At 54.4% G+C, this 25,158-nt stretch overlaps 3 protein-coding genes across 4 annotated transcripts in view; 1 reads left to right on the forward strand and 2 right to left on the reverse strand.

Annotated features, from left to right (window-relative positions):
- EGLN2 (egl-9 family hypoxia inducible factor 2) overlaps nt 1–4,689 on the forward strand; it is an 8,812-nt gene extending 4,123 nt beyond the window's left edge. Inside the window, exons 3-6 of one of the 2 annotated variants that reach the window (XM_040634007.1) lie at nt 2,902–3,021; nt 3,349–3,485; nt 3,706–3,773; nt 4,033–4,689. In XM_040634007.1, coding sequence (XP_040489941.1) covers nt 2,902–3,021; nt 3,349–3,485; nt 3,706–3,773; nt 4,033–4,088 — 381 coding nt within the window. In that variant the 3' untranslated portion in view covers nt 4,089–4,689. The remainder of the gene's footprint in view (nt 1–2,901; nt 3,022–3,348; nt 3,486–3,705; nt 3,774–4,032) is intronic. The other variant, XM_040634008.1, reaches the window with a different exon arrangement.
- Nucleotides 4,690–4,736: 47 nt separating this feature from the next.
- On the reverse strand, nt 4,737–9,091 carry LOC103661105 (cytochrome P450 2F2-like). The gene is made up of 10 exons (XM_040634006.1): nt 8,693–9,091; nt 8,085–8,257; nt 7,323–7,485; nt 6,759–6,908; nt 6,325–6,485; nt 5,932–6,012; nt 5,708–5,846; nt 5,426–5,613; nt 5,074–5,215; nt 4,737–4,993 (listed from the first exon to the last, which is right to left on the reverse strand). Exons 1-10 carry the CDS (start codon nt 8,694–8,696, stop codon nt 4,812–4,814), a joined length of 1,383 nt encoding a protein of 460 aa, XP_040489940.1. The 5' UTR covers nt 8,697–9,091; the 3' UTR covers nt 4,737–4,811.
- Nucleotides 9,092–10,904: 1,813 nt separating this feature from the next.
- LOC103661052 (cytochrome P450 2F5) lies at nt 10,905–21,444 on the reverse strand. The gene is made up of 9 exons (XM_008688728.2): nt 20,813–21,444; nt 20,557–20,719; nt 18,069–18,218; nt 15,235–15,395; nt 14,730–14,906; nt 14,157–14,298; nt 13,071–13,258; nt 12,347–12,488; nt 10,905–11,340 (listed from the first exon to the last, which is right to left on the reverse strand). The coding sequence occupies exons 1-9, from the start codon at nt 21,002–21,004 to the stop codon at nt 11,159–11,161; spliced, it is 1,497 nt and encodes a 498-aa protein (XP_008686950.2). The 5' UTR covers nt 21,005–21,444; the 3' UTR covers nt 10,905–11,158.
- Between the last annotated feature and the right edge of the window lie 3,714 nt (nt 21,445–25,158).

Raw genomic sequence — 25,158 nt, forward strand, 5'->3', positions numbered from 1 at the left:
CCCATTGGCATCAAGGACAACCATAGGGGACCACAGGGGGGGCCTGGCTTGCTTGGTTGCCCCTTTAAGAGCAGCTTGGAGGTGGGGCCTGCTGTCATTGGCTCAGTCCCCAGATTCAAACATACTCTGTGTGTGTGTGTGTGTGTGTGTGTGTGTGTGTGTGTGTGTGGTGTGGGTGTTGGGGCTTTTGGCACATTGTCACCAATAGTCTTTAATTCTTTAGTCTCCTGGCTCTGATACTAGCTGCCCCTTCCCTGAGATGGCAGGGTGAAGAGTGGGCTTCCATGTCATTCTGCTTGTAGTCCCTTTCCTTTGTGGGGGCAGGAAGTAGGTGCTTCTCTGGGGCCAGAGGATGCCCCCCTCCGCACCAAGGTGTGTATGTGGGGGATTGATGGGAGTTTAAAGGGCTTGTTTCTGTGCCTAGCCTTCATGCATGACTCCCATTCTGCGCCAGAACACAGACGCTGTCCCTGCCTGCATAGTGGGAGACCGTGTGTGAGGATGTGCAGGGCAGGACGCAGCGGAGGCCCTGAGACCCAGAGGAGTGCTTTCCGTAAGCAGCTACTGCTTGGGTGCTAGGGAGACACGCCTGGCCCCAGGGGCTTCCACGGGACTGCCCGTTGGACTAGTACTAGGTAAACAAGTACCTGGACTGATCTCACCTTGAGAGGGGTGGAATGGAAAATCAGCCTAGATGCCTTCAGCTGGAGTACTCAAGGTGCCCTTTGATCTGAGATGTGAATAACAAGGAGGACCAGGGGAGGTGTGTTCCAGGCAGGGGCAGAGGCCTTGTGCATGAGCCTGGACTGGTCAGAGGGCAGTCAGGAGGCCTGAGAGGCTGGGGCAGAGTGAAGGCAATAGTAGTTGAGATTGGTGACCTTGGGGGCTGAGGCTGTGAAAATACGAAATTGATGTTTTGTATTTTCTCGGGGTGTGGTGGGGGTCTTGAAGGGATTTGAGCAATGAAGAGCTGGAGGAGAGGGTCTCTGGCCGCTGTGTGGAGATGGATTGTGGGAAAGAGGCTGCAGCACTGGACCCCTGTCCCCACCCCATCTTTGTGCAGAACCAGCAGAATCTTTGCTTGGATTCTATCTGGGGAGGGGTTGCCCGTCCTTCATCAGTGATTCACGGATTGCAGCCACCTGGGCTTAGCCACGTTCTTTTCTCCCAGTGAGGTGGTTGCTCAAAGCACTGACCCGTTTGTAGTGAGTGAACAGTGCAAAGAAGGTTCTCCTGAACCTGGGGGGGCGGGTGGGGGCCAAGGTCTTGCCCCAGTGCAGCCAGAGAAGCATGGCTCTCCACTGCTGGGTGGCCTCTCCCGGCTGCAGCCCTCCTGGCCTCGTTCCCGGGGCGGGTGCTGTGGTGCTTCGGGTACACAGGTTTAATGCAGAGCTGCCCACCGCTCGTGGTGGGGGTGGGACCGGGGAGTAACGTGTTGGAAGCAGGCTGAAGATTGAGTCAAGCTGGCTGGCCTGGGAGTGCTAGGCCGGCCTCCTGTTTGGCAGCAGATGCCCATCTTTTTGATCAGGAATGTTTATCCCCGGCTGTGTTTTGGGGCTCTGGCCCACAGGTGTAGCTGAGCGTTAGTGGGGAGCAGCAGGTGGCCGTCTCTGGCCTGGAATGAGTGTGGGTCAAGGTATCAAGACACGTGGTCCAAGGAGCTGGAGGGTCTGCATGCCAGTACTCCCCTGTTTGCCTTATGCAGCCCTCCCAAGTGGCTCTGGGCAAAGAGTAGGACAGGGACTTTGTTTTTTAATGTCATTTCAGCCTGTGCCTCGGCTTTCCATCACGTGGCAGGCATTATGCTTGGTGCCCTCCATTTGTCTTCTTCAATTCCCACACTGCCTGTGAAGTAGTTTATCAGCTCCATTTCACAGATGAGGAACCTGAGACAGGAAGTGAAGTCTCCTGCCCGATGTTACAGCTGGTGTGGTAGCACTGGGCCTTGAACCTGGGAGTTAGGTCTGAAGGAACGCATGGGCCCTTTCCCTCGCTCCACATCCACTTTTCTGTCAGCTCCCTGATGTGAAACAGGTCCCGGAGCAGCTGGGGCCGAGACCTCCACATGGTCAAGGGGGACAGCAGCCACCAGGGAGAGGAGGTCAGAACCCTTGGCTAGAGCTGTATAGACAGAAGCCAAGGTCTTTGGGGGCCAGGAATCACCAGGTCTGTAAACAGGAGGTGTTTATTAGCCTGTTTAACGGATGAGGCCGTTGAGGCCCATTCAGGTGATGGGACTGTCAAGGGCTACCCAGCAGGCTATCCTTGGAGTAGGGGCTGGAGCTCAGGATCTAGTCACACTCAGGGCTTTGGTACTTGTTCATATGTGTAGGAAACACAGCATTTGTTTAGTGGGGGTTCTTTGTAGTCAAGAACATCAGTTCTCAACATTGCTGCACATTAGAATTATTTGGGGGAACCTTTACAAATGCCAGGCTCCACCTTAGACCAAGTATTTTGGAACCTCTGAGATGGGCCTGGGCATCAGCATCCCAGGTGATTCCATGCTGAAGCCAAGGTCAAGAACCCCTCGTGCAGTGCTGTGAGGCCACATCCCTCCATACCAGAAAACATGTAAATTGGTTTTATTCTGAAAGGTCTGGTGGGGGTGGGGGTGAGGGTCAGGTTATCCTTAAAAAAACAAAACTCTTAGTTATTCATTGAGCCCCATATGGGTACCAGGCTCTGGGCATGTGTGTATGGGGAGTGGGCTATCAGGGCCCAAGGGCTGAGGCTTCTGACAGTTGGTGGCTTGGCTGACAAGGAGGTCTGGGGGCTGGAGCCCTTGGAGAAGTCCGGGGAGAGACGAGGGGCCAGGAGGGGTGAGAAAGAGGAGGTAATGGTTGCTTCCCCAAATATCCCTGCCTCGCCCCCTAAGCCCACTCCATCTGTCTCTGCCAGGCCATGGTGGCGTGTTACCCAGGCAACGGGCTGGGGTACGTGAGGCATGTCGACAATCCCCACGGTGATGGGCGCTGCATCACCTGTATCTATTACCTGAATCAGAACTGGGATGTCAAGGTAGGGGGTGACGGTGAGGGTGGGGGTGAGGCGGCTGCATCCACGCCATTTTACATTCCCAGCTCAGCTTCTAACATCCTTCGGTTCCTCTTCTCAGCCCACAGCAGGGCAGTGCAGTCCTTTCCGTCTGTGTCCCGTCCCGTCCCCCGCCCCGTCCCCCCCCACTCTGGGCTGTCATTCATTCACTCTAAGAGGCTGAGTGGTGGGAGGGAGGGATATGTGCAGCCGCCATATCAGAGCGCAGGCTCCGGAGGGTGGGGTGATGCAAGGCAGAGGCTTCAGGCTGGACCCGCCAGCCTCTTGCCTCACCCTCTGGCCTGCCCTCAGGTGCATGGCGGCCTGCTGCAGATCTTCCCTGAGGGCCGCCCTGTGGTTGCCAACATCGAGCCCCTCTTTGATCGGTTGCTTATTTTCTGGTCTGATCGGCGGAACCCCCACGAGGTGAAACCAGCTTATGCCACCAGGTATGACCGATATTTGTGGGGGTGGGCTCAGGTGTCCTGCACTGTGCCAACAAAGTCGTGTCAGACCCCAGGAAGGGCTAGGATGTGAAGAGCTTAGAGGGGACTAGGTGGGAACAGAACCAGGCTCGGAAGGGTGGACTGCAGTGTCATTGTGGATGTGGTGGCTGGAATTGAAGAAAAGTGATGTCTAACTGCCCTTCGGGGCTGCTCTGATCCCCAGGTACGCCATCACTGTCTGGTATTTTGATGCTAAGGAGCGGGCAGCAGCCAAAGACAAGTATCAGCTAGGTACCTGCTTCCCAAACATCACCCCTCTCAAACCCTTCCTATTCCATGTACCTCACAAGGCCTCAAGTCCCCTTATCCACCTTGTCAATCTCTTCCTAAATTTTGCGACTCCTTTTTTCTCTCCTCTGGCCATCTTCCCTCGACGGCCCTCTCTCCTGGTAGCCCCAGCATGCGGTCCTCTCCTCCATCTTCCCATGTTTTTCTTGGCTTCTGTGTCCCTTCCCTGATGACTCCCTGTCTCCTCTTGTCTCACCCCTAGCATCCGGACAGAAAGGTGTCCAAGTACCTGTGTCACAGCCGACTACGCCCACCTAGTGGCCAGCCCCAGAGCTGCATGGACAGACAGCTTGCCCTGACTTCGGCAGAGCCTTTGGCCCCGTGCTGCTGGCGCAGCAGCCCACCAGTCTCGGTGCCTGCTCCTTTTCTGCCACCGCTGCTGCTTCCAGCTTTGCCTCTGTCCTGCCTGGTGTGGAGGGCTCCGTCTGACGCTGAGGACCAAGGAGGAGGAGAGACCTCTGCTGCCCTGTGATGGGGGCTGGGGTTGCGATCTGGGCAGGGGCCATTGCCGGGAGCTGACATCACTGGAGCTGGGGCCCTGCGGCTTGCCCTGTCTGGTTGTGCTCCTCTCAGACGTGGAGAGTTGGAAGGAGGCATTGCCACCTCCCACCAGGATGCAGGATGAGGGGTTGGGGATGTCATGGCCTCTTGCTGGCAAAGGTTTGTTGGGGGGACGGTTTCCCTAAGGCCCCCATGCCTCCAGCCTGGAATGTGAGGGGACTCCCCAAGCCCTGTGGCCATGGCACCTTCTGGACTAGGCTGCCACTGTGTGGGCAGGAGAAAAGGTGCTGGGAGGAGCATGGGCGTGAAGAGTCCTGTCAGCCAAGAAAGAAGTAAAAGTTTACCTCAGAGCTGCAAACATCTGCTTCTCCTGCTCCCTCTTACTGGTAAGGAGACCCATCCAGCTGTAGTTCAGGGCCTTTATTGACCAAAGTGGGTAAGGAGGTCTGGGAGCCAGAGCAGAGGGCGGCTGAGCCTGACTCAGCGGGCCACTAGGCAGAGCTGGAAGGCTGGGGGGATGTTGCCCAGGCCAGTGCACTGCGAGGTGAGGTCGATGTTGCTGGGACTCCCCAAAGGGAGCAGGCAGAAGCGCTGCAGGATGGTGGTGAAGAAGAGGAAGATCTCCCATCGCGCCAGGCCTGCACCCAGGCACATCCGCTTTCCTGAGGACACAGGGATGCAGGGTGGGCACCATGCCTCTGGGGGCCTGCCCAGCCTTGTCCCCTCCCTTCCTGGCCCAGACCTGGGGCAAAGGGCATGAAGGCATCGTTGCTCTGGAAGTTGCCCTTGTCGTCCAGGAAGTTGGTGGGGTTGAAGCAGTTTGGGTCTTTGAACTGGGTGGGGTCCCGGTGTGAAGACACGAGCAGAGGAATCACAAAGGTACCCTGGTGGGGGGGTACACAGGGGTAACCCCGGGGGACTTGGTTAGTCACTGCCTTTCCTCCATCCAAGACCCCATTGTAAAGCCAGTGGGAAGGCGGGCCTTCTTTCCTGCTACCGGGGCTTTGTGAATTGGCATTGCACATGCTCAGGGCTGATGATTCCAGGTATAGGTGCTCCCAGGCCCGCACAGAATCCCCATGCTTGGTGGGCACCTTGGGCAGAAAGTAGCCACGCAAGTGGGTGTCACGGGTGAGGGCACGTGGCAGCCCCAACGGCAGCACGCTGATGAGGCGCTGGATCTCGTGCAGCACGGCGTTGGTGTAGGGCAGGCGCTCACGGTCCTCCAGCCTCGGGGTGCGCATCCGCTCTACCACAGCATCTAGCTCGGCCTGCACTTTGGCTGGGGTGGGCAGAGAGTGTGAGCTGCGCACGCCCTGTCCCCCAGCCATCCCCAAACCCTAGCCCCCTCACCCCAGGCTTTCCAGCTCCTGGACCTGCCACCTCTGGGTACTTAAGCAGAATGAGGAGCCCATAGCGCAGAGTGGTGCTCGTAGTCTCCGTGCCCCCGAAGAAAAGGTTATGCGTCGTCATCACCAATGTCTCCTCCTGGAAATGGCTCTCTGGGTCTTGTTCCTGCGGACAGAGATGGGTGCTGCGGCGTGCTTGGCACCTCCTGGTGGGCGGCATGGGGAGAGTTTACGGTAGCAGGGGCCTGCACCTTATCCATTTGATCCAGGAAGCAATCGATGAAATCGCGGGGCTCCCCAGGCTGCCGCGTCTGCTGGTGCCGCTGGATTTGCTCAGAGATAAAGAACCGAAGTTCCGTGAAGTTTTGAAAGATTCCGTGGTGTGGGCCCGGGAGCCAGTCAAGGAGGGAGGGGAAGATGTTGTACATCTGGGGGTAGGGGGGCAGACCGCAACAGGACCTTGAACAAGACCACTAGTTCTCCTGCGGGGAGCTTGCACCAGGACTTTGATGTTCTAAGTTCCAGAACTCTTCCGTTCCAAGATTCTAAGACTCGATCTATACATCCGAGGTCGGTAGGTCTATGTACCCCGGGTTTGGCATAGGTTAGGCACAGGAGGGAGGGGCTGAGGCTGGCCCTCTCACCTCGCCCCATCTGGAACTCATGATTCGGAAGTTGTCATGGAAGAGATCCAGGAGCCTCAGGAACTCTGGGTCCTCATAGCCGTAGCGGTTCCGGAAGACCACCGAACAGATAACGTTAGAGACAGCATTATCTAGTAGCCGTCGGGGGTCGAACGGCGCTCCTGGGAGTGGGAACAGGACGGGGGTCTTTCCTCTGTGGCTCGGCTTACTGACTTCGTTCCACTACAGATGCCTTTCCGCCCCCACCCCCCCTTGCTTTTTAAGGATTTTATTTTTAAGTAACTTGTACACCAAACCTGGGGCCGGAACCTACAACCCAGATGGGGAGTCGCTGGCTCTAGGGACAGAGCTAGCCAGTCGCCCCGCCCTGCCCCTTCTTGATCATTGGCCACATCCACAAAAGGCCCCACTCTCCTTTCCCGACCAGGCCGCACCAATGGTGGCTTGAAATTCGCCAAGCACATAAGCCGCCTCCTCCAGGATGCGCTCCTCTATGGTCCGCGTTCCCAGCCCGAATTCCTTTAGTGCTCCCATCGCAAAATTGCGCAGCGTCCGCCAGCGCCGCCCGTTAGAAAACACGATGCCTGGGGGTGGGCAGAGAAGGGGCGTGCCGGGGAGTTGGCCACGCCCCATCCTGGAAGCGTCCAGTTTTGGAGCCGGCTTCCTAGCAACCCTTCAATTCTGCTGGTTTCCAGACCTCTTGGTTGCAACCTCAGCCTTCTCGGCCCTATCCACACGTTAGTCCCACCGCCGATGGTCTCGATCCCTAACCAGTGCTTGCTGTCTTCGGTTTTGACGCTTGGGCTCTTCTCTTTCTTCTATTGGCTGCATCAGGAACCAGCCCCTCCAGTTCGGCCCCTATACTTTAGCTCCGCCCCACCCTCTCACCGTTGGCCGTCATTGGCCTTCTCGTTCGGCCCCGCCCCATCGCCCTGGCCCCGCCCCCGATCGCTCAAACTGGGTGGTCCAGGCCAGCGCTTCCGCCGCCTGGGACTTACCGTTTCCGCGAGTGAAGCGTTCGAAAACAGGCATGGCCCCGCGGCCGGAGAAGGCATCCGCTTGCAGCACTAATGTGTCCCGCAGCGCCGAGTAGCCGCACAGCACCACTGCAGGGCGCGGGCCCAGCCGCACTGTGAACACTGGGCCCCAGCGGCCAGACAGCTACGCGGAGCGGGTGCTCAGCGGGTCCTGGTTGGGGCTTCTGACCACCTCCTCCATCCCTGAACTTCCTCCCCCAGCTCCCTCTTCCTTCCGACCCAGGAGTCCCCATCTCATCCCCTCATTACTGGCGGAGGAGGTCAGATCCCCACCTCCTTCCTCCTCCTTCCGCAGGAGTCCAGGCCCCCAGCTCTGTTTTCCCTTTGGATCTACAAGACCAGAGCCCGAGCCCCCTGCACCCTCAGAACTAGGTGTCTGGGCCCTCGGTACTCTCCTCACCTTGAACCAGGAGAGCAGACACCCCCGCCCCTCCGCCTGACTTCTCACTCCAGGCTCCTCCTCCCTCAGGACCCAGGAGTTGGGGGCGGGGAGGAAGGGATCCCAGGACGACTCTGCCAGGAACCAGGAACTCAGGCCCACTGTCCCTTTCCTCTCTCAAGCAGATGTCCAGGCTCCCAGCTTCCACCCGTAGTCTCCTTCTTTGTTGGAACACAGGACTCTGGGCCCCTCAACCCTCCCCAGGACTCATGGGGTCAGAGCCCTCAGCTGTCTTCATTCAGAGAACCAGGACTTCCAGCCCCCCAACCCACCGTCGGGGCTACCTCCATGAGCGCACGGTCCAGGCGTCCGGACTCCAGCTGCAGCAGGTTCCCCAGCAGTGGGAGTGGTGTAGGCCCGGGGGGTAGGGCCCCCTGAGTCTGAGTGCCCCAGGCACCCCAACCCCTCCTGGCTAGGGCCAGCAGCAGGAGCAGCAGCAGCAGCAGTGCTGTGAGGCCTGTGAACATCATGCCCTCTTATCCTCCATGCCTGCCCCCTTGGCCTTTATTTGATTCCCTTTGGGTCTTGGGTGGAGTCGGGGTGGATACCGGGAGTGGGAGAGGTGGGCGTCTCCAGGCTGCTCATTTTGCAGCTTCCCCAAACTGAGGTCTCCACCCAGCCCCCCAGCTCTGTCACCGTTGTGCCAGGCACGACCTGCCCTATTTGGCTGCTTTATTGCACAAGTTTCTCTGTGTCAATACACCTGAGCAACAGGAGCACCCCACTGAGCCTTTGGGTCTTTTGGATCCATCTTCTTGGCCCATAGGTGTGCACTTCTGAGTCCCCTGGCCACCTTTGGGCCCGTGACCCCCTGAATGCTGTACCCTATGTTGATTCCTAAATACATTCCTGACTTCCAAATACACTTCCCAAAACACCTCTGGTGACATACCCATTAGCCTGGCGCTCCTGTGCCCTGTGCTGGTGATGGCTGGGGACCGGCGCCTGAACCCTTGTCACTTCCCTGCCCTTGCTCTTGGAACCGCGAATGCTGTACCGGTACACTGTTCAGGAAGGCGGCCCACCCTCCCGCAGGCCCCTGCCTGGCCGGATCCAGCCTTCCGCCAGGTGCCTGGCCCAGGGCCCAGACCTGGGGAGAGGACGGGGCGGCACAGCGTCTGGGACTGGCCTTGTCTCTGGGAGTGTCTCTCAGGGTCTCTGTCTCTCTCTGTTTATCTTTGTTTCATCTCTCAGCTTCTTCCTCTGTGTTTCTTTGTTCATCTCGCTCTCTCTTTCCGCCTCTGTTTTACTCTGTCTGCTTTTGTTCCTGTCTGTATCCCTCTCAGTTTCTCTTTCCTCTGTCTCTGCCCTGGGGCTCCCGACCTGTCAGGCTCTCTCCGTCCAGGAACCCTGGGGACTAGCAGCGGGTCTCCGGCAGGGCCCCTGCTCCAGGGTGCGGACTCCACAGACAGCAGGGGGGCGCGGTGGGGTGTGCCCTCGCCGGATCCCACCCCATCCCACTGCGTCAGGCTCTCCTCCATGAGCTGCTCTCTCTGGGTCTCTTCAAGAGCTGGCGTTTGTCCTGTCCGCTTCTGCATCCCCAGCACTAAAACAGTACTCAGCACACAGTGGGTGCTCAGTAAATGTAGAGCGAATGCCTAACTCTCTTTACCGCGATTTCTGTCTGTTTCTGTCTTTAACTCGGACTCTATTTTCCTCTGTCTCTTTTGCTGAATCCTTGTGACTGTCTCTCTCCTTGCTGTCTCTATGTCTCATCTTTTAAGGCTCCTGTCTCTCTAGCTCCCTTTTCTTTCTGCTCTCAGATTTCTGTCTGTCTTCATCTCTGTTCCTCTCAATTTCTAGCTCTGCTTTAGAATCTCCTGTCTCCCTTCTCTCCAGGCATCTGTCTCTTCCTTCCTGTCAGTGCCTCCCTGTATCTCTCACTCCCCGTCTTGATTTTCAGGATCTTTCCTGTCTGTCTGTCTGCATCTCTCTGTCTCTCCTATCTCTCTCCAGCTCTTTATTAGTATTTCCATGTGTTTCTCTTTGCTGCCTCTTCCTGGGGCTACCTCCTTTCTTCATCAGGACCTCGGAGTCTTTCCCTCTCTCTCTCCACCTCCCTGTCCCTGTCTGGGGCCTTGGGGCAGACTCTCTGGTTGGCCCATGGTGGGAACAACATAGGGATTAAGGAGCCAACGCCTGGTGTGGGGACTGCCTATAAGTCTCAGCAGAGCATGTCCCAGCTTCTCGATGGCCTTGGGGAGCCCCATTTAGGGTAGGGTCGCCGGGCCACCTCCACCCATGGCTGGGGGGCCACCACTGCTCTGCCTGACTGTGGCTCCATGGATCTGAAGACGCACCTTTTCTTGAGAAAAGCTTCTGTCAGCAGGATGTCAGGCTGACAAATCCAGTCCCAGGTTGGGAGGCCCCGTGCTGTCCCGGAATTGCAAGACAAAGGAATAGTCTGAATGGTCTTCCAGTGCCTTACTTCTCCCCTTCAGTGCTCTTCCTCTCTGGCCTTCCCTGGCCACTTCTTTCTTTTTTTGTCTCTCTTCCGTCTCCCCATTTCTCCGTCCCTGTATCCCTCTGCATCTGACTTGTGACGTGGAAGGGAGCAGGGTTGGAGTCTGAGTTTTGTTCCCAGCCGTGGGGAGTCTGCTTCTCCCTCTCCTCCCTGCTCATGTTCTCTCTCACTGTCTCTTTCTTAAATAAAATCTTTTTAAAAGTGTATAATGCCTCTTTATCTTATAGGGAGATTTAAATGGGCAGGTTTAGAGTGTATAGGAAGCACTGTGTAAATATCAGTGTTCTTTCTCCGTCTCTGTGTCTGTCTCCCGCTCTGTCACGTTCTCCCTGCTTCCATCTCGATCATCTCATCTTTGTAGGGCACCCTGCATCTCTTGCAGACCCGGTCTGTGTATCTCTGGGCGGCTTTTTCTCTGCCTTGGTTTCTCTAACTCTCTGTCGTCAGTCTGTCGTCCAGCCCTTACCCCAGGAAACAATTTCTCCCAATTTCTAGCCCCTCTAAGCGTGAGGGTAGAACTAGTCAGTTCGGGGTCTCCTTTGAGCCAGACGTTCCTTCTCCCCATCCTAGGAGGCTGCCCTCCTCCCTGTAATTCAGCCCGGGCAGATTTGAATCTTTCATAAAGATACTTTATTAGAAAATGATAAAAACAGTCCCCCAAAGGACGCGCAACGGAATGAGGCAAGCTCTTCCCCCTCCCCTTGCGTTTCTCTGCCCCTGGGGGCTCAGACCAGGTCAAGTTGGGGACTGGAGGGTGGGCAGGCGGCAGGCACAGGTGCGGGGAAGCGAGCGTGAGAGCGAGAGGGATGGGGGCACAGGGGAACGAACAAGGGGACCGAGCTCCTCCCCGCTGCCCCCTCCCAGCTCGCGGGCGAGTCTGGAAGGGCCGCGGCGTCAGCGCGTGCGCACGCACAGCTGGAAAGGCCGCGGTAAATTGCCGAGCCCGGAGCTGAGCGGCGTCAGGTCGATGTCCTCGGTCGCCCCCAGCGGCTGCAGCGAGAAGCTCTGCAGGATGGCGGTGAGGTAGAGGAAGAGCTCCATGCGCGCCAGCGACTCGCCCAGGCACAGTCGGCGACCTGCGGGAGTGGGAGGGTGCGGAGGAGCGGCGACATAAGATGGGGTGAGGCGCTGCAGTCCCAAATGCTCGGAGAAAAACATACGAAGCTAATGATTGGAGACGTCACAGAGCCACCGGTCTAAAGGTCTGGGAAAGGTGCTTTAAGTAAATCCGGGACCAAAAAGGATCTGGCCAACACAAAGACAAGTTCATGGGTTCAAATTCGGGCTCTGACGTTACTAGTTCTGTGATCTTGGGCAAGCCAGTTTCTGGGTATTTAAGATGGGGATGATAAAAAATAAAATAGGGATGATAGTAGTGCCTCTTTAGATTGTTGTGAATGGTAAATTCAGGTAAAGAAATGAGACTATAATGCCATGTATGTCATACTGCGTGTCGTATGTTACTCTAGGCACTATACTGATATTAATTTAATCCTCATAACAATTTCAAGAGGTGGGCCTTATCATTCTCCATTTTATAGGTGTGGACGTTGAGGCACACAGAGGTGAAGTAACATGCAAGGCCATTATAGCTAGGAGATGACAGAGCTGGGGTCTGGCTAGAAAACCTAACCCTCCACCACTCTAATAGCTCTTCTTAGAGGTAGCGCTTGGCACACAGTAGGCAATATGGTAAGTGGCTTATTATTATTATTCCTCCCTCCCCCTTTTTATTTCTGCTACTGGGTTAAACGGGGAAGATTTTTCCCCCCCCCGCAGGATAAAGACCAAAGCCAAGGAAACTAGAACTGCTCACCTCCGCCACCTAGTGGAGAGACTGACGGTGACCACTTCCAAGTTGAATTAATATCCTGTCTCCCCACCTCCCTCCATAAGGATTTTAGCCATTATCTGCCTATAGGAGCAGAGTTGGGAGGCAGAACAAATGTCTCTGCACGTCCAAAGCTGAGGATGCGGTGGGATGAAGAAGCCAGAGGGTTTGGAGAGTGGAATTAGGAATGAGGAATGTGCGTAGGAATATGGGGCCCAAAAGACCCTGACTCTTGTCTCCAAGGCTCTCACCAGCTGAGAAAGGCATGAAGGCAGGGTTCTTCTTGAAGGACTGATTGGCATCCAGAAAATGCTCAGGGTTGAATTCCTGGGGCGTCAGGAACTGGCTGGGGTCATAATGGACTGTGTTAAGAAGGGTGATGATATCTGTACCCTGTGTGGGTGGGGAGGCAGAATTAGTGGGGGTAGAAGATCTGGGAGATTCTCAAGCTGAAATTTGAGGGAGGACTTGATAATGGGACATGGAGCTTAGGACTCCAACAGGGATTTAGGAAATGTGTGTCGCTGTCTTGGGTTCCAAGTGATGGGTTCTGGAAGCTGTGTTGACAGGGATGAGGGATACCTCCCCTTGTCAGAACAGATTTGGGGTTTCTGGGAATAGGGAGAGTTCTCTCAGAACAGTATTAAGGCATAGGGGGTCCCCAGGATGAAGTGTTTTACCCTGGGGATGCTGGAGAGGGGTCCTAGGGAGGGGAGCTGTTATGGGGAAGGGGACTGGGGTTCAGGTCAGGATCGTGTCCATTATAGTGCTGAATAGATCCTAGGAAGGGGCTGAGGTTCTGGATTTAAGAGTTTCAGATGTTTGTTGCTAGAACTTGGGGTGCCCGTCACTAAGGCCCTGGGTACTGATTGCTAGGGCCTGGGATCCTCCTTGCTAGAGACCCAGATGCCATTGGCGAATCTTGGATGCCTCTTCCTAGTGTGCCAGACGTCCATTGCCAGGTGCCCAGCACACCTTGGGTATCAGGAAGCCGCGAAAGGCTGTGTCCCGAGTAACGCGGTGCGGCAAGTTCATGGGGATGACGTCTGCGAAGCGCTGCACCTCGTGGATCACCGCGTCTGTGTAAGGCATGGCCGCTCGGTCCTCCAGCGCCGGCAGCCGCGCGCGACCCACCACTCTGTCGATCTCCTCCTGTACGCGGGCTGGAGGTGGAGGCGGAGCTTAGTCAAGGGTCCCAGTGGGCTCGACTGGGGGGGCAGAAGCGTATGCATGTGTGGGCGGGGTCCAGCCAACGCTTCTCAGTAGGGACGCCACTGCAGAGATGCCTGTGATGGTTAGCGGGAGCCTCGAGGGGAAGGGTTGGTTTGGGAGACGTAGTTGAGGGCGAAAATTTGGTCGGTGTAAGGGCCAACCAAATTTTGGGGTTGTGCGGGGCTGTGGGGGCGGGGTTGTGCGGGCAGGGCTGAGGGGCTGCCCAGAATCCAGGTCTGGGATGGGACTGCGGGCGAGGTTCGAGGACCAGGCCGGATGGAGTGTGGGTCGAGTGGGTGGACTGTGCGAAAGCTAGGAGAGATCGGAGGGTGGGGCAGGCGGTATGGACCCTAATAGACTCTGCTGGAGGCCAGGGTTCCGGGATCCGCCCAGAGGCGAGGTTTGGGGTGGTGGGGTCCCAGACCATTCTGTGTGGGCACGTGGTGAGACTGTGAGGGTCAGACTGATGGTTCCTGGCTGGCCCTGCGACTGAGGCTCGGGGCCAGGCTCTAGCTAGCCGACTGTGAGATCGGGGCTCTGAGGCCGGACGCGTGCTGTGTGGTCAGGGTCAGAGGTGGGCCCAAAACAAGACCAGAGACCACGAAGTCCAGGTTCCAGCGGACTGTGGACCGCGGGAGCCCTGTGGATGGGGTCGGCCTCCGTGTGGGTTTGCCTGGGGCTCTCAGGCATAAACTGGAGGCCTGGGCTATCTGGCATGCTGGGCGGAGCGGCGCCCGTTGGTTGTGGGCGGGGCTTAGAGGTAGGCTAGTTGAGGCTGGTGGGGCACGAGCAGGTGTGCCCCAGAGCGCTGTGTCCAGGATCTCCGGGCCAGACTTGGGGCTCACGCACCTTGCACTTTTGGGTACTTCATGAGTACAAGGAAGGCGTGGCGCAGGGTGGTGCCCACGGTCTCGGTGCCACCAAAGAGCAGGTTATGTGTGGTCATCAGCAGGGTGTCCATGTGGAAGTGGCTGTGCGGGTCCTGCTTCTCCTGCGGGGGTCGAGGGGGTAGGGGTATGAGCCCGGGCCGGGAGATCCGGCCCGGACACTGACCACAAGCTCAGAGTCCGTGCGACCCGCTCCGCATAGATCTGCAGGACTCCTTTTGGGTGCGTCCGTTCAGTCCCTCCTCTGCTTAACTTTCTTTCCTCAGGGAAGCTGGGGAGCACGCGTAAGGGGTGGTAGAGAAAACCTCAGCCACAGGGCCCACGATTAACAGATCCTTAAGGACTTCTTAATGAGCTGTTAATTGGCGGTGAGCCCCGAGTGGCTCCGGGCTCCAGCAGAGCGGAGCCAGATGTTCCAACTTCACTCCCCAGATGTAGGGACACCATTCTCAAACCCGCTCAGCCCGGGATCCTCGTGGGTTTGAGGCGGGGGCAGCAGGTCAGACCAGAGATGAGACTTTCAGGCCAGGCTTACTTGTGCCATCTTGTTGAGGAAGCAATCAATGAAGTCCCGGGGAGAGCTGGGGTCGAGGGAGTCCTGGTGGTCGCGGACGCTGCGGGCGATGAGGTCCTTCATGCACCCGTAGTTCCGGAAAAGGCGTCGGTGCGGCCCGGGTACCCAGTCCAGGAGGCCCGGAAAGATGTTGTACAACTGGGGATAAGGGGAATCGGAGGGGTTTGGAGGGTCAGGTAGCGTGTGTGCGTGCGTGTGCGTGTGTGGGGGGGGGTTGCCAGTAAGGTCAGGGTGGAGCAGGTAGGCATGGGCGGGACCTTGTAGGTCAGCTGGGTTCTGGGAAACCGAGGTGGGGCGGGGGGTCTAGGTATCTGTAGCAACTTGGGGAGCTTGACCTTGACCCGGTGGTGCGACGCGGGGGCGGAGCCAGACAGGAAGGGGGCGTGGCCAGGCAGAGGCCTCTGTTTCCCCTTTCCCAGGACTGGATAAACCCCAACCCTGTCCCGCCCGAACTAGGCCTCCTGACCTCTCCCCAGGGGCCGCTCATGATTTGGAAGTTGTCATTGATGAGGCGGATAATGGTGAGCAGACGCTCATCGTCGTAGTCGAAGCGGCTGCCGAAGATCACAGAGCAGATAATGTTGGACACGGAGCGGCTGAGCACAAACGTGGGGTCGAAGGGCTTGCCTGAGAGCGAGGGGAGGAGTGGGTCAGGGGGCGCACTGTGCAACACACCAGACCCCCAGCGGCAACAGCTCTAGAGGGCACAGCATCCAACCCAGCCTCGCAGCACAGAACAAACGGTCTTGGCCACGTGACCTGCAGCGTGACATCCCACACCCCGCGAGTCCTTGGCAACACGCCAGGCAGACAGAACTCACAACATCCTTCAGCACAACGACACCACCACCAAACAACGGAACAGGCTAGTCTTCACGATAGGACACACAGCACGCACCAGACAAAACAACATACATACAATATCAACACAATACAATATCACATCAGTGCCTGACAATACTACAGCCTCAGCCAGCGATGGCACAACACCTTCAACACGACACCTGACACCCAGTGATCTGACGACTGAACAAATCACAGAAAAGAACACATTAGCTATTACGGCAACGCGTGGCCCAGGAGACTGAGTCTGGCATTAGATCCACATAGTTTGGATCTTGGCTTGTCCTCTCAGTCTCGGTGTGGCCGGATGAACCGACTTCCCTTCTCTGAGCCTCGGTTTTCTCGTCTGCAAAATGGGCTTGATGACAGTCTTCTCATGGAGCTGTTGTAGGGAGCCGGTGAAAGTGTGGCTGGCTAAGGGCCTGGCCGGTCCTGAGCCTGTATGAACCAGGTAGGCTGAATAATGGTCCCCCTCAAATGTCCATGTCCTCATCTCTAAGAGCCCGTGAACACGTGATTAAGGATTTTGAGATGGGCAGATTATTCTGGGTTATCCACGTGGGACTAATGTAATCACTAGGGAGGCAGACGGGTCTCAGTAAGGAAAGGTGATGAGTTGGTGGAGAGAGAGAGAGAGAGAGAGAAGAGAGGGAGAGATTTTGGAAGGTGGCTATGTTGCTGGCTTTGAAGATAGGGGAAGGCGCCACGAGGCAAGGATGCAGGGCGCCTCTCAAGGCTGGAAAAGGCAAGGAAATGGATTCTCCCCTACAGCTTCCAGAAGGAGCCAGCCTGGCCGACCCATTTTAGTTTTATGGACTTCCAGAACGGTACAACAATAAATTTGTGTTGCTTTAAGTCACTAAGTTTGTGGCTTTAAAAAAAAAAATAGCAGCCATAGAAAACTAGCTCAGGTAGTCATTATTCCTTTATTTACATCTTATTATTTAATCCTTGCGGCATCACTGGCCACATTTCCCACCCCTTTCCCCCCCCCCCCCAAAAGCCAGCAAGATTTGGAGATCAGGGTAGAGGGCTGTTTACCTCTTTGCTTGTTTCTTCTCCTGTAAATTGCGGTTTGTAATAGGGTCTCCTTCTTAGGTTTGAGTGATTATTCAAGGCAGTAAGATACGTGAAGTTCTTGGAACAGTGCTGGCATATGGTAGGTACCATGTAAGTGCTGGTTATTTTTATTTATATTTATTTTTCTTTTTTAAGTAGGCTCCACACGCAGCATGGAGCGAAAAGAGGGGCTTGAACTCATGACCCTGAGATCAAGACCCGAGCTGAGATCAAGAGTCAGATGCCTAACCAAGCTACTCAGGTACCCCAAGTGTTGGTTATTTTTAATTTTTTTTCGTGGGTGCACAGCCTTGACCTGGGTCCACATCCCAACTCTGCCACTTCCTGGGCACGTGACTTAACCCTTCTGGGCCTCAGGTTTATCGCTTGTAATAACTTCCCAGGGTTTTAGGGGAAGTGAGATGTGTTCATCTGCGTGAAGAGTTTAGTCCGGTGCCCGGTCCCCAGAAAGCACTCAGGAAACGTGCATCAGCGTGTTGAGTGCGGACCTCACGCACGGGTTTAGATCTCGGCTCCTTCACTGACTAGTTTTATCATTTCAAGCCAGTCAGTTAACCTCTCTGTGCCTCTGTCTCCTCATCTGCAAAATGGATCGTTCCGAGGCTTAAGGGGCTTATGCGTGAAAATGTGCTTAACACAGGGCCCCACAAGAGTGTCGCCATCATCAGCATCATCATCGTCATCGTCATCCACCCCAATTATACAAACTGCGTTCAAAATACCACACAGAGGGGCGCCTGGCTGGCTCAGGTTAAGCGTCTGCCTTCCGCTCAGGTTATGATCCCGGAGTTCCGCCCCCTCCCCCCCATCGAGTCCCACATGGGGATCCCCACGCAGCCAGGAGTCTGCTTCTCCCTCTGACCCTCCCCTGTCTCGTGCTTTCTCTCTCTCGCTCTCAAATAAATTTATAAAATCTTAAAACAACCACCACCACAACAACCTTTCGTTTAAAGAAAAAATACCACACAGAGGGGGCGCCTGGTTGGCTCAGCTGGTCAAGTGGCGGACTCTTGGTTTTCACTCAGGTCATGATCTCAGGGTCAGGAGATCGAGCCCCATGTGGGTTGCCACACTCACGAGGGAGTCGGTGTGAAGATCCTCTCCTTCTGCTCCTCCCTGCCCACTCTCTCTCCCTCTCTCTCTCTCTGATAAACAAATCTTAAAAACAAACAAATAAAATACCACACAGAGACAGCGCATACCTCAAGGAACACGGCACCTGAAGCCAATCCACCTCCAGGGGACACCACTCTTCCTGCCAGGCCAAGCGAGGGGTCTCCCGGAGTTTTGAGTGGGTGCCCAAGCTATCTGGCAGTTCTGACCACTAAGTAGGATGGGTGTGAGTTAGGGGTATCTACTGCGTTCGGGAACCGCAACCTTCGGTTTTCCTTAGCTCTGCCAGCAGGAAGCTGCCTTCCTCCAGGATCCGCTCCTCAATGCTCCTCTTCCCCATCCCGAAGTTGCGCAGAATCTGGACAGAGAACTTCCTCAGGACCTTCCACCGGTCCCCGTTGGAGAAGGCGATGCCTGGAGAGAGGGGAGGGGCCAGCTCAACTGATGACTTGTCCCCAAGATCACTGCCATCTGAGCCCCCTTTCCTGGTGTCTTCTGGGAGAGAGACTGAGAATTTGGAATCTACCCCCTCCCGGGAAGTCCTTCCTAACCCTCCAGGCTGGGTCAGGGGCCACCTCTGAGCTTCCATAGGGCCCTGGGCTTCCTCACCATAGTCCTGATCACTCTGTCTCTGTTTCTCTCAACCCAGACCTGATCACTCTGGATTATTACAGCCTGGCCATCGGGCTATCTCCTTCTCTAAGCTGTGATGGTGGGGGTGGGAGTAGAGGGAGGGAGGGGCTGTCTTGTTCACCACTGTGTCCCTAGCATTGTCCAGTGCAGGGCTTACCCCATAGGACGTGCTGGTGATTGCTTATTAATTAATGAAAAGACAAATAAGGGAGAAAAGCCAGAGAAATAAACACTGAGACATTAGGACCTCATCCAGGAACAAGACAGACCCTGTTCTCTTCTTTCCCTGGACTCAGGGGTCTTTGCACAGGCTGGTCCTTCTTCCAGAACTTCCTCACCCTCTGTCTGCTCCTGACTGGTGATCTTCATCTTTTAGGTCTCAACTTAGAGGTCCCTTCTTCCAGGAAGACCTTGCTGGCCCTCCCTCCCTGCCTGGCTTAGGTGCTTCCTCTGGGCTCCCACAGTTTCCCTGGCATCCCGTACCCCAGCCCTGACCACTGTAGGTGGTCATAGTCTGTTGATGGGGCTATAGTAGAAGAAGGTCTCCTATGTGTTTATCTCTGATTTCCCTGGAACAAGCAAAGAACTAGATGCTAAAGAAGAAAAAAAATCTCAGTGCTTCCCCTGCATTGTCAGCATTATCTCATTGACTTGTAACAACTTTCTCATGCTAGCTAACTCAGGGTCAGAGAGAGGAAGCCACTTGTCCAAAAGGTACACAGCCAGTAAGCCACAGAACCCTGTTGTTTGTTACCCTCTGCACTATGTATTGAAGAATTAGATGGTGGCTATCTTTAGTAACAGATAATGTACGTATCCAGATTTTCTCTGTGCAAAAGTAGCAAGGTGATTTCTCAACTGCTCTGTGTCCACCTCCTTGCATTTGGTGTCCCTGGACAGGTGAGGTCATAAGATCAAGCCCAGGAAGGGGACATGAAGGTGGAAAGTGTATTCAATACACAATAGGTGGATTTTTGCTTTTAACCAGAGCTCTTTACTTCCAAATTCTGGAGCAGCTGGGACCCATCTAGTGAGGGGGATGGGGGGGGGAGCCCCAGGGCTTCTTTAGGGGAAGAAAAATAGTCCAAGATGCAAGTCTCCAGGATGTCCTTTTCAATCAGAGCAACTTTCTGCCAACTTACTCTCTCTCTCTCTCTCTCCTTTGTCATTTATTGGGCCCTGTCATATGGCTTCCTTTGAATAAAGATTAACGTTAAAAAAAAGAAAAGAAAAGAAAACCCACAAGACTAGGTGATTTCAAACCTAAGGAGGACAGGATATTGAGATAGATGAGGTTTGGAGTTGATGCGAGTGGCTGGATGGGTGGATCTGGGCTTGGATTGTGATGGGAAAAGAAGGCGGGGTAAGGGAGGATTATGGGACTCATGATAAAATTGGGTTTGAGGTTGTTTATGGGAATGGAGTTGTGTAGAATGGGAAGGATTGGTAGATTGGGGTTGAGATTGAGCTTGGGCTTGGGTAGATATGTGCCAGGGTTGGTTTTGGTGATGGTAGTTTGTTTAGGGTTGGAAATGGAACTGGGGACCAAAAACTTCAATAGGTGATTGAGATAGAAGATAGGGCTGGGGAGAAAAATATGGTGGAGTTCAGTTTGAATGAAGGGTTAGGATGGGGTTGATAACAAATTTTAACACGGGGACTGGGAGAAGGTTCATAATGGGAATGGAGGGAGGGAGATGACTCAGTGTTGCAGATAAAGATGAAGTTGAGGTTGGAATGGGGAACATGGAGGTAAGGTTGATGAGGACAGGGTGGAGGTGGGCAATGTGGGCTGGGCCAGATAATTTGGCCACTTGACTGAGATGGAAATTTATTGACGTGGTTACGCTAGAGGTAGGGATTGGGGTGAGAATGGGGTTGGAGTTGGATGGAGGTGGGGATTGGTGTGGAAGTGCATTTCAAGATGGCGGTGGGATGTGGGGATGGATGAAGGTGGAACAGATTCTACCTAGACTAGCACTGTCTGGCATCCTAGCTGGTGTCATCGGTGAGATCAGTGGCCCTGAGTATCAAAAAAATTGGGAGGACAGTCTCCTACCCTTATCCCTTCCCTCAGTGTGGAATGAGTTGGGGTGGAGAAAACAGGGGGCAGGCTTACCATTGCCCTTAGTGAAGTTGAAAAAGACAGGGTAGTCACCACGGCCACTAAAATCCTCCCCTTGGTCCACAAGGGCCTCCTTCACAGCTTGGTACCCGCTAAGGACCACCACGCGCCTGGGGCCCAGGTGCACTGTGTACATCGAGCCATACTTCTTGCTCAGCTGGGAGTAGGAAGACAGACGTCACAGGGGTTCTGGAGCCCTGAGACCCCTCCCCCCGTTCCTGCCCCCTCCTCCAAGCCTAGGTCCCTGCACCTTGGTGAGAGAGGTCAGCATGTCTTGGGAGCGAAGCTGCAGCAGGTTTCCCAGGAATGGGAGGGGCCTGGGGCCTGGGGGCAGCTGACCCTTGCCCCTTGAACTGAGGATCAGGAACAGCCAGGTGAGAGCCAGGAGGCCGAGCAAGATGGCTACGCTCAGACTGTCCATGGTGAAAGCAGCTGCAGGCATCTGTGGGGGAGAGTGGGACAGGGCAGGACTGGGAGGGGAGTGAGATCCCTTCACTCCTCCTCTCCTGGGACTTGACTTCCCCAGGCCCTAGAAGTGAGTGAGGGCAGGCGAAGAGAAGAAAGGAGGTAGAGAGAGGCAGGGATGGGGAAAGCCCTGGGGATAAGGGAAGAGAAGTGGAAAGGAGGGGAGCAAGAGAGAGAGGACACAGGGACAGGTGGACAGTAGAGGCAGAGACAGTCAAAATACAGAGAGACTGACAGTAAGAGAGACAGCAACAGAACAGAGACAGACAGAGAGACAGAGAGACACATGGAGATAATGTCGGATATTGAAAAACCAAGCGAGATATCTGAGTATCTATAGATGTCTATCTATCATCTATCTATCTATCTATCTATCTATCTATCTATCTATCTATCTACATCTATCATGAGACCAAATCTCACACAGAGACAGTGGTAAGAGACAGAGATACACAGGGGCAGAGACAGACAAATGAAGACACAGAGCTAGAGAAAGACAGAAGAGAGAGATGGAGAGACAGAGAGACACATACTTCCTGAGAGACATACAGACAGACACTGAAAGAGAAAGGGCAGGAAAGAGAGACAGAACTAAACAGCGACTGAGGGAGAGAGAGTGACACAGAAAGGAGAGATGCACCAAGACAGACACACAGACACTCACATGGAACATTAGACAGAGACATGCAGAGACAGAGATCAAGACCGACTGAAACAGAGGAGGGGGCAGAAGCAGAAGCAGAGGGAAAAGAATCAGGGGTTCTGACGCCAGGGACTCGGTCCGCAGAGATGCCACCTGCTGGGTAAAGCACCAGTACCGAGCTGCCGGTGCCCAGCCCTGCTGCGGGCTCTAAAACGTGTCCAAGGAACCAACAGAGAGCCAGAGAAAGCCCCAGAGAGACAAGCCCAGAGACCTAGAGAACCCTTGGAGGAGGTGACGAGGGAGATCCCAGCCAGTCTTAGCTACAAGGAGGTGAAGCTGCTGACCCCTCTCTTGAGAGCCACCCTCCTCTGTGACCTGCACCTGGTCCTTTACCTGCGAGCTTTCGGGCAGCGGAGGTGCGATCGGCTCCAGTTCTGTGCCCTGCAGCTCTGGGTGTGCCTCGGGGGTGGGGGCTGCTCTTAAATCATCTCTGTACACACCCCCGCCCCTAGTTTTCCCAATGACTTATAATCCCTTCCATTTTCTTGCCTTACCTTGCGAGTGGCTCGGGGCTGGCCGCCAGCTGGAGTGATGCCTCGGGTGGGTACCACCCCTTGGGAGCCCTCCAATGGCCTCTTTGAGGCTGACCTGAGCTCTCCTTACTGTGGTCAGTAGCAGCCATTTGTCCTGGAGGAGGGCAAGATTTTTCCCATTTAAAAAAAAAAATTATTTGAGAGAGAGAGGGCGTGAGCGGGGAGAAGGGGAGGGAAATGGAGTATCTGAAGCAGGTTCCATGCCCAGTGTAAGCCTGACGCTGGGCTCCAACTCACGACCCTGAGATCATGACCTGAGCTGAAATCAGAGTCAGGCTTAACCAATTGAGTCACCCACGTGTCCCAAAATTTTCCTTTTTTTTTTTTTTTTGGCCATTTGGGGACCTGGGTCTGGTGGTTTTATGTCTGATCTGGGGTTTCGGGGCTCGGCAAAACCAGCTGCGGATTGGGGCAGGGTCTTTTTGGTGTTTTGGGCACTCGGCTCTATTTCTCTGGGTTCACGTTCATTTCTGCCCCTGACTGGTCACGTGACCCCAGGCAAGTTCCTTTCTGCTCTGGGCTAGAGTTCTCCCATTCTCTGTCCTTTGCGGTTTGTCTCTGAAATTCCGTGTGTCTCACTTTGCTTCTGCCTCTGAATCTTTTGGTCTCTCTTTATATCTCTGCCTCTCTCGTTCTCTCACCCTCTGTGTCTCTGGGTCTCTCATCTCTGTTCTGTCTCTAATTCTCTCTGTGCTTTTTCTCTTTCTCTCTGCTTCCCTCTTCCTGTAAGTCCTTCTCAGTCACCATCTCTTCCTGACTCTCTGGGAGTCTCTCTCTTTCTGTCTCTCATGCCTCCATGAGTCAGACTGCAGTGGGCAGGACTGAGGTGAGCTGAGGTTGAGGGAGAATTTGGGGGAAGTGGAGGAGAATGGACTTCAGATTTGGATTTGTTTTCTGTTTTTTTTTTTTAAGATTTTATTTTTGTTTTAGAGAGAGATCAGAGAGAGTGTGAGTGGGGCAGGGAGGGGCAGAGGGAGAGGGAGAAAAAGAATCCCAAGCAAGCTCCACGCTCAGCATGGAGCCTAATGTGGGGCTCGATCTCATGACCCTGAGATCATGACCTGAGCCAAAATCAAGAATCAGACGCTTAACTGACTGAGCCACCTGGACACCCCTAAAGATTTTATTTTTAAGTAATCTCTATACTCAATGTGGGGCTCGAACTCATAACCCTGAAATCAAGAGTCTAATGCTTTCCTGATCGAGCCACCCAGCACCCCTGGACCTCAGATTTGAATGACTCCCCTGCCACCTTCTGCCTACACAGTCTTCCCCCTGCTCTCCTTAGCCCCCACCAGCTGTGTCTGCTTCAGGTTCCTGCCCCAGAAACTGGCCAGGTCAGAAGGGCAGGTTGCAAAAGCATGGATCTAGGCTAGGACTCCAGTCCTAGGAGTTAGAGTAGGGGAGAGAGCCCCTGAGGTCAAGGGTCTGGGAAGCTAGGTGGAAGTGCGGGTGCCCCCACAGTTCCGTGGGTAGACACCGTGTTTGCCTTTCCCATGGACGTGAGGGAGGAAGTGCTTGAAGGTCCTGGGGAACTTGACACCTCAGGTCCCAGGCATGTGGCAAGATGGAGGTGGGGCCCATGCTCTTGTTTAAGTCCCAGAGAGGCTGGTTAGGGCAGGTCCTGCAAGAGGGGTGAAGGCTTGATTATGGGATTATATATCTCCAGTTTCCTTTGGCATCTACTCCTACTTCTGGGGGAGGGGGCAGGACTGGACCCACCTGAAGCCTATAAGTTACTTTTCCCTGACCCTAGAACTGGGTTGAGAGGGTCCTGATGGGACTGCCTCACTGGGAAACCTAGCATTCACGAGAAGGGGTTTTGAAGGGCTTTGAGTTCTTCTTGTAGTCTGACTTGCTCTCCTGCTACAGAGAAAACGTGGGGTAGGGAGGGCTGTGTTGTAGGGTTTCTCAACCTCGATACTATTGACGTTTGGGCTGGATAACTCTTTGTGTGTGTATGGGGGCTATCCTGTGCATGGTAGGATGTTTAGCCATATGTCTGGTCTCTACCCATCTCTCTGATGCTGAAACTGAAATTAGAAGTTGACCTAGATACAAGCTAAGATGTTCCAGAAGTGACCTCACATTTTGCCTATAAGCCATTCTGCAGTGAAGGGGGCTGGGGGGAATGTCACACAGGAGTGGTCAATAGATAAAACACCAAAGAGCTGTGGTTTAGGGTAATTAATGAGGGAAATGATGTTAAGAGTTTCAGGAGTCCCTTTTATTATCTGATTAAAAGCTTTCATGCAGTGGAAAGATACCAAGGAAGATTAAAAATGGCAGGTATTTGAAGAGTCTTTTAAAAAATTACAAATTTTGAAATCCTTTCAGAAGTGCAGAGAAGTTGCAGAGTGCAGAGAGGTTTTGCTTACCCTTCACCTAGCTTTCTCTCATGAGGACATCTTGCAAAATCATGGTACAATGAGCAAAACTAGGAAATTAGCATTGGTACAACGCTACTGACTACACTTTATTTAGATTTATCAGTTCTTCCATGAATGTCCTTTTTCTATTCCAAGATCTCATCTAGAATCTCACATTGTGTCTTCTGAGGCTCCTCCAATTTATGAATATTTATAAACTCCCCATTGTATATTCTTAGAATGCAGATTTTTTTGAAGTTTATTTATTTAAGTAATCTCTATACCCAGTGTGGGGCTCTTGAACTCATGACCCCGAGATCAAGAGTCACACGCTACACCTCCCTTCCCCTGACCGAGCCAGACAGGCGCCCCTTAGAATGCACATTTTTATTTTTGCTTATTTATTTATTTTAAAGATTTTATTTATTTATTTGACAGAGAGAGAGACAGCCAGCAAGAGAGGGGACACAAGCAGGGGGAGTGGGAGAGGAAGAAGCAGGCTCCCAGCTGAGCAGGGAGCCTGATG

The sequence above is a fragment of the Ursus maritimus genome, unplaced genomic scaffold (genome assembly GCF_017311325.1).
Source record: "Ursus maritimus isolate PB19 unplaced genomic scaffold, ASM1731132v1 scaffold_19, whole genome shotgun sequence".
NCBI classification, from domain to species: Eukaryota; Metazoa; Chordata; class Mammalia; order Carnivora; family Ursidae; genus Ursus; species Ursus maritimus.